At 35.3% G+C, this 14,988-nt stretch overlaps 1 protein-coding gene across 1 annotated transcript; it reads right to left on the bottom strand.

Moving 5' to 3' along the window:
* Positions 1-6,871: 6,871 nt before the first annotated feature.
* LOC133703622 (cysteine-rich receptor-like protein kinase 10) lies at positions 6,872-11,202 on the bottom strand. The gene is made up of 7 exons (XM_062128242.1): positions 10,434-11,202; positions 10,213-10,347; positions 9,937-10,127; positions 9,597-9,807; positions 9,229-9,466; positions 7,281-7,431; positions 6,872-7,171 (listed from the first exon to the last, which is right to left on the bottom strand). The coding sequence occupies exons 1-7, from the start codon at positions 11,200-11,202 to the stop codon at positions 6,872-6,874; spliced, it is 1,995 nt and encodes a 664-aa protein (XP_061984226.1).
* Between the last annotated feature and the right edge of the window lie 3,786 nt (positions 11,203-14,988).

Below are 14,988 nucleotides of genomic sequence, written 5' to 3'. Positions count from 1 at the left end.
TAACACTTGTAGGCTGTAACCACTGTGCTACCAAGACAGGTAACAATATACTAAAACTACAATAATTTTTTTAAGAGGTCAAAACTTGAATTTTTGATTTATATATATATAATCTTAAAAAAATTAATTTTTTTTACAGAGATTCAGGATCCCATTTGCCCCCTGGTCCCAGCCCCTAGATACAAATTTATAGATAAGTCAACTTAATGATTTTTTATCTTTGTTGAATATTGATTTTGGGTTTGACTAAAAGGGTTTGTATTGTTCAAGTTTTCTTGTTTACTAGTTACGTGACCCGTGCGATGCTGTGAGTTAATTTTTTTATATAAAAAAATATTAAAAAATGCTAAAATCTAAAAGTATTACATTTTTTTAATAAAACTATACCCAAGAGTTTTCAGTTTAGCTACAATGCCTGACCTAAAATTGATTTTTATAATATCAATAATAATATTAAACTTGCATGACTCAAGTTTAAATGGGTCTAGCTGCAATACCAGACCTAATAGTCTTGGATGTGGGTTTGACTGCAAGGTCGTGTCATAAAAGTGTAATAATTAAATAGATTAATAAAAAAAAAACAAAGAAAAAAAACCAACATGAAGAAAAAAAAACTAATGAAGAAAAAAAATATCTGAATTAACTGGGTTAACCCGTCAAACTTGAGATCCGTGCCATAAAAGTCTGATAACTAAATAGAAAAAAATTTAATATCAACAAACTAAATAAAAATATTAATTAAAAAAAAGACATCAGCCTTTTCACTGTGGACTACACTGTGCAGTCCATGGTGAAAGGCATAAAAATAAAAAAAGCAAAAAAATTAAAATAAAGACATCAGTCTTTTCACCGTGGACTGCATATAATATTAAAAGATAAAATCGAACAAACAAAAATAATAAGGAAAAAGAAAAACAATCTGACTCAACTGGTTTAACCCACCAAATCAGGTTAACCCGTCAAAGCTGAGATTCGTGTCATGAAAGTATGATAGCTAAATAGAAAAAGATTTAAATAAAAATAGGAAAAAAATAAAAATATTAAAAAAAAGGATAGCTCAGCGTTTCGCTGCGGAATGCACTATGCAGTGCATAGTGAAACACCGAACAATTTTAGTATATGTTGTTATTATTATTATTATTATTATTATTATTATTATTATTATATATAAGTAAAGAAAAATATTAATTAAAAAAGACAAAGCAAAGAGAAAAAAACCTATAGGAAGAAAAAAACTAATGAAGAAAAAGAAAAAAAAATCTGAATTAACTGGGTTAACCCGTCAAACAAGTGATTCATGTCATGAAAGTCTGATAATTAAATAGAAAAAATTTAATATTAAGAAATTAATTAAAAAAATAATTAAAAAACAAAAAAAGACCAAAAAAAAAACTAAAGGCATAAGCTTTTTCATTGTGGACTGCATTGTGTAAAATGCTTAAAAAGGAAAGGAAAAGAAAAAACAAAGGCATACACCACAGGTTAATTTTTTTCCTTGCATAAAAAACATCAAAAAATGCTAAGATCTAAGAGTGTTAGGTCTTTCAGCAAAAATATACCCAAGAGCCTTTGGTCTAGCTGCAACGCTTAATCTAAGAGTAATATTTATAATAATATTAAACTTACATGACTCAAGTTTAAGTGAGTCTGGTTGCAACACCGGACCCAAAAGCCTTGGATGTGAGTCTGGCTGTAAGGTCGTGTCATAAAAGTGTGATAATTAAAAAGAAAAAAAATAAAGAAAAAAAACCAATAGGAAGAAAAAACTAATGAAGAAAAAGAAAAAAAAAATCTGAATTAACTGGGTTAACCCTTCAAATCAGGTTAACTCGTCAAACCTGAGATTCGCGTCATGAAAGTTTGATAACTAAATAAAAAACAAAATTGACGGGTTAACCCCGAATTAACTGGGTTAACCTGTCAAGTCTGAGATATGTGTTATGAAAGTTTGATAATTAAATAAAAAGAAATTTAACATTAACAAACTAAACTAAACAAGAAAATTAATTAAAAAGAAAAAAAGCAAAAAAAAATATTCCGGGTTAACTCGTCAAACCAGGTTAACCCGTCAAACTTGGGATCCGTGTGATGAAAGTCTGATAACTAAATAAAAAAATTAACATTAACAAACTAAATTAAATAAAAAAATTCGTTAAAAGAAAAAAATACAAAGAAAAAATAAAGCCATGAAGGCATAAAAAAAAGGAAAAAGAAAGAAAGAAAAAAGCAGTATATGTTATAATAATAATAATAATAATAATAATAATAATAATAATTATTATAATAATAATAATAATTATTATTATTATTATTATTATTATTATTATTATTATTATTATTATCTATAAGTGTAATGAAAATAAAAGGCGTGGAAAACTTACAGTATTTTCTGCACGCCTTTTAAAACTTATAATATGTTTAACTGACAACCGATCTTGTTGGGTTGTTGCCATTGCATGTGCAGAAAATGGACAGCACCAACCATTGATTATTGGCAGCCACCATTGTTGAAGGAGAGCTGGAGTTGACAGCCACCTTTGTTGAAGAAGAGTAGGAGTTGCCAGCCACCATTGTTGACAAAAGAACAAGTGGAGCAGCACCATGGATGCCTATAAAAGAGGCATGATTTTAGAGAGCAAAATTGTGAGAGAGAATGTGAGTGTGTGCAAGAGAGTGGAGAGAAAGAGAGCTGCAATGACAGCAGCCATGTTGCCATTGCAGCAGCTGCAAGAGCAGTAATGAGAGTTGATGAGTTGAGTAGAGTGGATGTAATCCTCCTCCTCTACATGTATTTATTGTAACCCTTTCTCTATCTCTAATACAATGACTCTCTCTCATGGATGTAGGCGGTTTTGCCGAACCACATTAAATATTGTGTCAGTGTGCTTAAGCCCTCTATTGAGCAACTATCAGTACACCACCGGTCCGCGCATGGGGGTGCCGGAATTCCCTACAATTGGTATCAGAGCACATGGTTTAAAGGGGTGTTTGATTTTTGCTCAAAAATGAAAGTTCTCAAAATGGTGTTTTGACCATACCATTGTGTAGAGGAGGAAGAGACGAAGCCACTGTTGAAAACCGCGTCGAAATCGGACGTCTGAAACGGCCACACGCGCCGGCGATGAGACTGCCCAGTCAGCATGCCATGTCAGCGCCAATCAGCAGACACTTCAGCGATAGTCAACAGACACGTCAGTGCCCAGTAGGCAGACACGTAAGCGCCCAGTAAGCAGACACGTCAGCAAACTGGGATCCACCTGCCACGTCACCAGCCGTGAGCCGAGCTGAGCCGAGCCGAGTTGAGCCGAGTCGTTATGGAGTCGAGCCGAGCCGCGAGTTGAGGGATAAGATTCTATGCAGCAGAGTCTACGTGCAACCGGATCTGAGATTGAATCTGGACCGCTCATCAGGCCAGAATTGTTTTGATCAAATCTTAGCCGTCTAAAATGCGATTTGGATGATTTCAGACTTGTTTCCAGCTAATTTGATCGTTTCAAATGCAATGGTACAGTCTGATCATTGAAATTTGACCAAAAATGGCGGTGGTGAATTATTAAAGAGAGATTGCCCGATCAGGAGGCATCCGATGGTCTTCATGGTGGTCGATGAAGATGAAGAAGAAGGTGCATATGTTTACCCAATTACATGTGCTAGACTGCTAAGTGGAGAGAATTTTAACTGCCTTGAGGGAAGGCAAAATTGGGTCACTCTGGACACCCGATCATGTGGACAATTTGAGGTGAAGAGTGGAAATTGACGAAGACCAATCTTGACGAATCTAAGCACTGGTAGTCTCGCCAGATGTTGAGAAATCATGTATTAAACCAGTATATTCCAGATCACTTGTAAAGGAAAGGCACAACAAAGCTAGCAAATGGTTCTATATACGGAAAGACATTACGATGGATAGATATGGCCTAAGAAGTTCTGTCTAGGAGATTGGGTTTTAAGCGGGACCGGTGTGACCCCTCCAATCTTTCCTGGGAACTTGCTTAGTAGAAGGATTATCCATACGGTACTATTTTCGTATATATAGCAGTTTGTAATGAAACGGTTGAAGACTTGTAGGATGACGGCACAAGGGAAGAGTTTGGTTCCGAAGGTTCAAGGATCTGATGAAGTGGTGATTTCTCCAATGAAGTTAGATTTGGTGACTGTGATTTCTCGATGGAGAATTGATGAAGACCCTGATAATGGAAGAGAAATACAGCAAGGAGATAAAGATTGGCACCCTATTTTGACTTGGACAGATGTTATGACAGGATAAACTGCTGTCAAACATAAGCAAGAAATAGGGAGAAATCTGGAGAACAGAAATTGCACGAAGGCACACGGAGATTATGTAGGAGTACCCGTAGGAGGTACTGTAATGAGACAACAGGTGCAAGGAGAAGAAGTGTTCCCAGATGAAGCTCAGAGCAGAGACTGTTAAAGTTTGTACAACAGGAAGTCTCTTATGCTCTTAATGAAGACAAGGGGCGAAGACCTTTCCAATGCATGCAAGGATGGAAAGAGAGTTGTTGTAGAGGCACCTAATTGAGGGGGTGCAAACGCCTGTGATAAAAGGCGATCGTCTATGATGAAAGGCGAAGACACCAAAGAGAGTTGTGTAGGTGGAGCTGTCAAGCAGAAAGGCACAGAAGCTCCAAACATAGAAATCGAGGTGGAGGATTGCGAGGAGTATACCGCAACTTTCTCTTTCTATGTAGTCAGTGGCAATAATCTCTCCCATAGTGCACATGGTGGTAGAGAATTCTGGAGCCACTTTGAAGCATCTCAGCTGAAGGAGGATGCGACCACCTGTGAAAGGTGAAGACACCTTAGATGGAAGGTGTGTGAGGGTCGTGATAGAAGCCCCAGTTCAGACCGCCTCATGACAATAGGCGAAGACACCTTAGAGAAGGTGTGAGGGCCATGAGAGGAGCCCCAGTTCAGACCGCCCCATGACAACGGGCGAAGACGCCTTAGAGAAGGTGTGAGGGCCGTGATATGAGCCCAGTTCAGAACACCCCAGAGCCAATGTGATGGCTAGATATGAGTGGACAGATGTATAGCCAATGAAGTGGCTATGATGAGTATGGAGACAAATGCAGGATTGACTTTCATGGATATTGCCCCCATGCTAAAGATCAATGAGCTAGAAGACATTTGCCTTGGACAATAAGTGTGTGACTTGTGGAGCATTAAGACGCGGCTGCTATGAAGGAGTAGAGGGCATGCGCAGGTTCCGGGAACGAGTTGACTTTTGTCAAGGTGGTGAGCTCGGTAATGGCATTGTAATACTCAGAGTATGAAGACAGATATGGATCAACCTTTAATGGGTTGCCCCTATGGTTAAAGGTGGAGAGCTACCTGGACTCTTACGACTAATAGCGAGAGACTCACGGAGAAGTAAGGCGTGGTTCCTAGGGTGGAACAGAGGGCAAGCGCAACTCCTGGATGAGCAGACTCTTAGAAGAGTGGTGAGCTCGTGATCATATTGAGATACTCAGATAATGACTGTCACACTTGGAAATAGAAATTTTTGTTTGAGGGGGTGTTGTAAGCCTTGATGTGAGGCTTGATGAATCATTCCGAACCGAGCATGGTTGATACGCTCGAAGGGGAATGTTTTCCCAGAGACAAGCGTTAACACTCTTTAGATGTGATGTGGGAGACCATCTGGTTGTAGTGATCCTTTTATGTGAGAAAAGGTGTGCTTTGGTAATTCTGGTGATTGAAAGGTTTGGCGAGTACCTATAAACTCAGCCACAGATGCTCTTAGAATGGTAAGCTTGGAAGAGCTGCAAGATACAAGCCTGTGCTGAAGAAGCAAGAGGACAGTTGCCCCACATGAATGGCAAAGGGGGTGATTGCTGGGTTGTTGCCATTGCATTTGCAGAAAATGGACAGCACCAACCATTGACTATTGGCAGCCACCATTGTGGAAGGAGAGCTGGAGTTGGCAGCCACCTTTGTTGAAGAAGAGTAGGAGTTGGCAGCCACCATTGTTGACAAAAGAACAAGAGGAGCCACCATACTTGCCTATAAATAGGCATACGTGAGAGAGCAAAATGCAAGAGAGAGTGCAGAATGTGAGAGACCAAGAGAGAAAGTGAGGGGCTGCCATGTGCAGCAGTGTGAGAGAGCTGAGAGTAGAGTTTGAGTGAAGTGATCCTCCTCCTCCATGTATTGTGTTGTAATCCTTTCTCTATCTCTAAATAATATGGACTCTTTCCCGTGGATGTAGGCGGTTTTGCCGAACCACATTAAATATTGTGTCTCAGTGTGCTTAAGCCTCCTATGAGCAAATATCAGTACATCACCGGTCGGATTCCCCAACAGATCTAACAGGGGCTGGTCTTTGTAACCAAAGCAGACTAAAATCCAATATGTTAGCCGGATAAAAAATCTTCTTTTTTTTTTTTCAATTTTAAAAGCGAATTTAATGTTATTCTCTTTCTTTTTAAAAGCATTCATGTAAATTACATATTTTTAGGATATAGTAATAAATTGCCTATACACAATTACGCTTCCAATAACCACTCTTCAATATAATCAATTAGATCCTCGTCTTTGGCACGGTGGATCTACTGAGTAATCATATTTAAAAGCTTTCCTTTATACATGATTTATTACTATACTTATCCAAGACCTTGTTTCCATACTTTAAACACACAGTAGTATGTAAGCTGTGTGTGTTCATGTTACAATTAAGAATAAAGTCAGAATTCTACTAAACATCTTGTCCTATTCTGCTCTCTTAAAAAACACATCTCTTCTTCTGCCTCAAACTTTTCTTTATTGAGCATGTTTTGATTTGGAATGAAGTGAGGTCGGTCGGGATTGATATGGCGTGGACCAACATCAGAAAGTGAGCTACTACACTTTTTCATCCGCGTGGACCAACATCAGAAAGTGTCATTTCATTGACAGAGAAATTGCTAACAGTTGCCTCCAGGTTGTCCATGAATCTTCCCACAAAAGCCGGCCGCTCAGGTTGGGGAAGAAATGAATTTTGGCTTTTCAGCATTAAGACAACAGATGACATGGTAGGTCTGTCGCTAGCATCTTCTTGAACACATAATAAACCAATGTGCATGTAACGTGAGAATTCGTCTGCATTGCATGAATCAGACAGCATTGGATCAATCAACTCTGCTTTATTTCCTTCGTTCCATAATTGCCAGGCCTGCTTTGACATTAAGAAAGTAAAAAAACATTGTTGTCCCGTCAATCAATAACAGCAGGGCTACTTTAAGTTAGTTTTTGTTGTATTTAAGGTAATAGATTAAACTTACATATGCAAGGAGGCTAGGAGCACATTTTGATTGGTGGTATCCAGCTTTCTTTCTCCCGCTTATGATCTCAAGCAAGAGAACTCCAAAACTAAAAACATCAGATTTGGTTGAATATAATCCCTCCATTGCATATTCTGGTGCCATGTATCCACTGTTCATAGAAGGGAAAAATAAATGTTCAGGACATTAAGAACTAATCATTTCAGGACATTAAGAACTAATCATTTGTTAAAATGTTTAGAAGGAAACTCTTGTCAAAAAGTCAATCCTTGGTGTTCAAATATATATGGGGACGCAACATTCTAAGGCTGGAAATGCTGAAGCTAGTAATATGAAATCGGATTTGTCCCTCTCATATTTTGAATACCATGATTTATCATACTACCACGTTGAAATAATTAATGTGAAATCAAAGATTCTTGGATTAATCACTTATCTAAATTTGTTTGTGATTGGGTCAAAAAATACACCAGCCTATTTCAGCTCAAAATTACGTTAAGATAAAACCAACCAAGCCCAAAGAAAAGGAAAGAGGGAGGAGAAAGAAGAAAAGGAGAAGGAAGGCCCATCTTTTTCCTAGTAAAGAACGATAAGAGTAGAACAAGAGAAGGAAGAGAAGAACTAAGAACACAACCAGGCATAAACCCTTGGCCCAAGGAGAAAACGAGGAGAGGAGGAAAAGAAAGAGAAAAAAGAAAAAGGAAAAAAATAAGAGAAAGGAGATGAAAGGGGTAATTTGATAAATCAAGGTTAAATAAGAAAATTCACATTTGGAGAAATGATAATTAAGAAGAAAAGAAATTATAAATTGGATAAAAACTCTTAATAATTTAACTTAAATTTCATACAAAATTGAAATAATAATATCAGTACATGAAACGTTAACTAATGATAAATCACATAAACTTCTTGTCCAAGAAAAATGATTATTTTAAAAGAATAATTTTTGTAAATTTAGGGTGATAATATTTAGAGAAATATAATGAATTCCAAACAAATCAAAGTATGAATTTGCACGTAAATAATGCTAACTACCAGTATAAAACCTATGTATCTACTGTTCATAGAGGGGAAAAATAAATGTTCAGGACATTAAGAACGAATCATTTGTTAAATTGTTCAGAAGGAAACTCTTGTCAAAAATCAATCCTTATTGTTCAAATATATAACGAGGACGCGACATTCTAAGGCTGGAAATGCTGAAACTAGTAATATGAAATCGAATTTGTCCCTCTCATATTTTGAATACCATGATTTATCACACTACCGCATTGAAATGATTAATGTGAAATCAAAGATTTGTGGGTTAATCACTTATCTAATTTTGTTTGTGATTGGGTCAAAATACACCGGCTACTCCAATCCCAAAGTAAATGCACCAGCTCACTTCTATTTTCTCCCTATATACATTATATTTATCTATGTGTTTTCTAACTTAAATTTCAAATGGTCTTTGCTCCGAGAAGGGATTTTCCCTGATGGAAATCATGAATCAAACCCAAGCTAAAAAAATAAAAATAAATACAAGCCCATTAAAACAACCAAAGAAAACTTAAACTCAATCGAAGAGTTTTTTTTTTTTTTTACCATTATCAGTTTGCAACTAACAACTTATATCTCAATTAAAATTCTCTAATGAATCACCATAGTTTTCTAACTTAAATTTCAAATGGTCTTTGCTCTGAGAAGGGATTTTCAAATGGTGTTTGCAACTAACAACTTATATCTCAATTAAAATTCTCAAATGAATCACCATAATAATGATTAATTTTATATATAGTGAAGGAGATGGTTTAATTTTTTTGAAACTTAATCCTTAAGGGACCACTTAAGAATATTTTTAAGACTAGTTTAAAGTTATTCATTGTATAGTTATGAGACTAGTTTGAAGTTTCTCATATTTTTAGGCAATTATGAGAAAAAGATTCCAAAGTGAAAGAGCACTTACTATGTTCCTACTATTCGAGCAGTATTGGCTTCGTCTTCATTGCTTGAAAAAATCCTTGCCATTCCAAAGTCAGAAATCTTCGGATTCATCTCATTGTCTAACAATACATTAGAAGCTTTTAGGTCTCGATGAACGATTCTAAGCCTAGAATCCTCGTGAAGATAGAGCATTCCCTTTGCAATTCCATTTATAATATCAATTCTACTGCTCCAATCAAGTTCTGCTCGTTTCGTAGGATCTACCATCAAATCGAAAGCAAAAAAAAAATGATATTTAGAATACATTTGACCTTATTTATAAAAATTAACTTATCATTTCAAATCATGAATCAAAAATTATTTTTTATATAAAGGAAATATACAACTAACCAAAAAGAAAAACATCAAGGCTGCTGTTAGGCATGAATTCATAGACGAGGAGCTTTTCCTCTCCTTCAACACAAAAACCAAGCAGCCTGACAAGATTTTTGTGCTGAAGTTTCATTATTAATAGAACTTCAGTTTTGAATTCTTTTACGCCCTGCTCTGAACTTCTTGATAGTCTCTTCACTGCAACTTCGCTTCCATCGCTTAGTATCCCCTTAAAAATCATAGAGCACACGAGGTCATTTTTTCAATGTTGTATGTAAGCAATTAATTTTTTAATTTAACAAAATTTCTCGAAAATCCTTTGAAGACACATAAAGAATAATGTTGAAGTATTGTTTACCTTGTAAACAGAGCCAAATCCACCCTGTCCAAGCTTGTTTGAAACAGAGAAGTTATCTGTCGCAGCTCTTATAACACTCAGGTCCATCATCCAAGGTAATTCCTCAGAACTCACCTTATTACCTTCTGCGAATGTCGATCCGCTAGATTTTCTCAGTTCCTGTAAGAAAGCAAGGTGACTTTTTTCCTCATCTGCAAATGACAAAACAGTTCTTTGTAATCAGCATGTCAGAATTTGCCAATTTTTGTGGCGAGCCAATCAGTTAAATGGATTAACCTGTTTCTTTTCTGCTTAATCGCCGAAAGTAGATGATACACGATGCGGTGAGAAATGCAAGAACAACTGTTGGTATACAAGTTCCAAGGACAATCTTCAAAATCGTCAATGTCTTCCCTCTAGGAAAATTATACACTAAAAAAAAATATTGAACTATCTTAGATTGGCGAAGCAAATTTTGTATGATTTGTTTGTAATAGATTAAAAATATATATAGTTACCCTTTTGTGTTCGCGTATCAGCTGCGCCTTCATAGAATGCGTATAACTCAAACCTAAAATAGCAACTCCGGCTAAGAAGCCGTGCCCCTCGACCGAAATAGCAGCAACTTGAAATATTTTGTATGGCAACCTGAAGGCATGTGTTACAATCGTGAGATGACAAATCTGTAGTGCACTGTACCAGAGTATAAAGGGTGTCTATATCCGATAAGGCTAATTTTCCTGTAGGATACATATTCTGCGTATGATCAAAAGCAGCCTTCTTGGTAAGATTACTAAAATTTTCGTTCACTACTGATATAAACTGTACTGAATTTTCAATCGTCTCTCTATTAGCTAAGGGAATGTTTCCTGAGAAATCAAGCTGACCTATGAAATTTTTATTCGAGAAGCGCAACTGGCACAGCTCTTCCCATACAGTTGCATTTCTATTGTTTGGACAGAGTTGCATGATATCTTGTGATGCTGCATCAATGCAGGCACTGCACTTTTCGTTTGTTATGTAGCTGTAGCACATATACTGAGCATAGACTCTATCAGGGTCATTTCCAGCAGAGGCATGATATTGATTCGACACAGAAGCATTTGAGGCAAGATAAGACATGAGGGACTTGAGATTGTTTTGAAATGAACTATTAGCTACAAAAGGAGATGTATTTGAGCAAAAACTGTAGGGTGGATCAGCATAAGCAAGATTAAGAAGGTTGGCAATGGAAAAGTACAACAACAAAAGCATGGTCTTCGCATCACTGAGAAAATTATGACCCATACTTTGCCTTTTGATTTCTTACTGGAAATGCATCATGTCCTGGAACTGTTCTGACTTCGTACACCTTTCTTAAAAATCATCTATAGAGAAAAACAATCAATTATGGAATCACATTAGTGTAGTTGAAGGGCATTTTCTAGTAAGAACTCGGTCAACTAAACTGTGACACTGTAATTTGATGTAGAAATTGCTGTTATGCTGCGAAAGGGTGTTGTCGTTTCCTGGAAGATCTTGTATTAAAAATTGCATGCCTGAGCATTGACCATGAATAAATTAGAACACAAACGAAAACTATTAAATATCTTTAATCCTGTTGAGTGTTGAGGATGGATTTAAATACTATTTGCTAAGTTCAAATACATGGGGTATGGCTTATACTGCTAAATTCTGATATAAATACATGGGGCCTTTTCCGGATACTGTTGAGTGTGGTACCATCGCTTCTATATATAATGTAGTATTCCATTTTGTCCTATTGCGTGTATATTTGTTATTTTTCAGAGTAATTTATTCGGGCTCACTAGTCAGTGGTTGGATTAATGTAGTGAAGTTTTTCTTTAGAGGATATGGTTATTAAAGTTTTGCCATGACCATTCAATTTTGAAGAAATTAATCATGAAATTCCACGTTAAGGGTGCAGATTATTTTACAGCACATAGATTGGGACCTGTGACCTCGTGGTACGTAATTAACATAGAGGGTGATGGAGACAAATTTAATGGCTTAAAAAAACTCTAAAAAAACCTCAAAAAAAATTTTAATAGGTCAAAAAAAATTCATTTGGGCTAGGACGACACTTTAACCCAACTTCTATCCAAGTATATGGATTTAGACATGGTAATCAAGTTCATGCTAGGTATACACCTAGGCTTAGGCATGACAGTCTAAGAGTTCACTATCTAGACGCGACATGTCTAAGAGACTAAGAGCGTGTTTGACAGTGTGGTTGTGGGTGTTTTTCAAATAACTTTTCGTGTCAAAATACATGTCAATGATGTTTTTTTTATTTTTTAAAAATTATTTTTGACATCAGCACATCAAAACGATCCAAAACGTACAAACCATATTAAATTTTAGCAAAAAAAAAATTCAAATTTTTTGGGAACGCCGCCGCAACCGCGTTCCCAAAGACGTCCTAAGTGTGTCTCCAACATGGTGCTACATGCTTACGAAGCTAGGCATGACATGCCGAGCTTTACTGGGCATGCTGCCTAGCATTCTTGGTGGTGAGTGTGTACCCTTGTGGTTTTACCATGCTCGAGCCCAATATGCTTAGGTCCACACAGCGCGTCTAGATCTATTTTTCACTAATAATGGGTTTCAACACTTTGCCCTAACCTAACACTTTCTTGGAAATTTCTCCAGAACTCTATATGGGTTCCTTAATATTTTATACTGATTATTATTTTGAGTACAATACAACTCAAAATATCACAAGGATAAAATTACACTCTAGCCCTTTCCCTCTACAAAAAGACAAGACTCATGGACTATAAATATGCCATGAATTCTTCAAACTCAAGGTTCATGATCTCTTCATTCTTAATATTTTCATCATTCATATTTTCAGAGTCTATCTCTTTTAAATATTATTGTATTTTATTTCTTTACAAAGTTATTAATTTAAATATCTAAGAGTCCACACATCCATCAAAGAGAACTTTTTGCAGGTACCAGTTAATTACTAGTCACTTTAACTTACAAGGCACCACTAGCTATCAACCACTTGTACTTTCCATATTAAGCCACCAAATAAATTTGTTAGGAAGAATATATCAAATTGTTTGAATTAAAAGATTAACTGATTATCCAACACATCAGTTTTATTCCTAAACATCTTGAATTTTAAAAGTCATATATTAATTAAAGTTAACAACTTATTGATTTAATAATCTCAAATTGCGATAAAAAATGACTTCAATAAAACTATTGGATGAAACCATAGTTACTTTTTAATAGTAAACTATTGAAAGGGAATTTTTCAACAAAATAATAGTCTATTATTCAAAGTTCTTGCTCGTTTCCTAGGACTAATTTTTTATATTTCATGAACAACTCTTTCTTGAAATTTGACCTAACCTTCATTAGCTTTGAATTTTCCATTCCTAGTAGGATTATTTTATTTCATAAATACTTATATAATGTAGTATTCCACTTTCGCTAGTAAAATTTCTCTAACGTACTGAAATGTAATGACATTTTCCTGTCTTTATCAATTAAATGCATGGTAAAAAATAATTAAAAAATGCATATTCGTTATATTGTACAAGATATGACTCAGAGATTTGTTATTTTTCAGAGTAATTTACTTAGGGTGAAAAGTTAGTGGCTGGATTAATGAACAATTCTTGTTAAGATTCCTTGTGACGAGACGAGTCCAGGAATTCCATGTAAAGGGTACAGACTTTTTTACATAATATAGATTGTGACCAGTCCTAATGTTAGGTACTTGACATGAAGTAAGAAAAAACTTATCATAATATAGATTGTGACCAGTCGTTTTATGAATTCCTGCTCTGATGCAAAAGCTATCAAACATACAGAGGAATAACATGAATGTTGGAGAATATATGTTGTGATTGTTGAGTCTGTGGTTATGTGTTGTTCTTTATTATACTCCATGATCATAGATATTTATGCACCTCAAGTCGAATTTGTCTAATGAAATGTGAAGTCAGCAACATACATACCTTGTGGGAGTCATCATGGATATTAATTACCTTAATTATGCAAATAACCTGTAAAATGAGGTGTTTATGGTGGAGTTGCACTATCAATTCATGAAACAAGGCTTTTAGATAGGCGCCATACTGAAAATTTAAAAAACTATAATTCAAGTGTGTGCCCATAATAATAGCTTGTAAAACAAAGAACTGGGTTTCAAGTACAACAAAGAATATTGGTAGATCGTTTCAGTGGCACCAGTTGCTCAAACATTATTTAGTGTGCCAATATTTTTTCTCCATTTCACTTTCTTTTTCATCATCTTCTTTTCTCTCAAGTTGGACCTTCATCCAACTCAGTTGTGATGGATTGAGGATTGAATTGAAGAGTTTTTAATTAATTAGAGACTAAAATATATATAAAAAAGAAAAACTATTTGGCGAATGTAATACTCGTGCCAACAACAAGTGAACGAGGTTATGGCAGTGCATGAAGTGGCGTGCAACCTTCAATGGTGGTTTATTTTAATGTCGTTGGATTTATCTCGACAAGAGCCCCCTTGTTATAACCTATTTTGGTTATTACCCCACCTGAATTTACTTCTTTTCTTTTAAAATAAAAAATAATCAATAATTAATAATAGTAAGAAGACTGAAGATTTGACAAAAATAGGTTGAAAAAGATTTCAAATGTATATAAAAATCAAGTTGGAGTTTTGATTGAAATTAGAAACTTAATGGTACTCTATTGTATTGAAGATTAGAGAGATAATATAGATTTAAGGTCAAATTAAATTATTATTTGACGAATCTACATAAAAATTAAGCTCATGAACATAATTTGATTTTTAATAAATCAATTTGATTTAATCATGAGCCAAATTAAGAGTTTAATTATGTTTAAGAATTAATTTGAGCAAATTAAAGGATTTAATTAAGTGCGAGGACTTAATTATATTTTAAATAGACCAAATTAATTTTATTAAAGACTTAATTGGTGAAAAATTAAGTTTGAAGTCCGATTTAGATTTAATTGAGAAGCTTGGAATTTTAGATAACCAAATTAAATTTTTACAATGTTAATTGGTTGAAATTAGAGGTAAAATTATAAGAAAATCAAAGT

This window comes from Populus nigra, chromosome 9 (assembly GCF_951802175.1).
Source record: "Populus nigra chromosome 9, ddPopNigr1.1, whole genome shotgun sequence".
NCBI classification, from domain to species: domain Eukaryota; kingdom Viridiplantae; phylum Streptophyta; class Magnoliopsida; order Malpighiales; family Salicaceae; genus Populus; species Populus nigra.
This window is presented reverse-complemented; position numbering and strand designations above follow the sequence as displayed.

Bases quoted from the DNA above. Each gene is read 5' to 3' on its own strand.
- LOC133703622 (XM_062128242.1), bottom strand. From the start codon at position 11,202: ATGGGTCATAATTTTCTCAGTGATGCGAAGACCATGCTTTTGTTGTTG. The intron at 9,467-9,596 runs GTTAGTTGTATA...ATTTGATGGTAG, and splicing joins CCTTGATGTTTTTCTTTTTG to ATCCTACGAAACGAGCAGAA. The intron at 7,432-9,228 runs GTAAGTGCTCTT...TTCTATGAACAG, and splicing joins GCTCGAATAGTAGGAACATA to TGGATACATGGCACCAGAAT.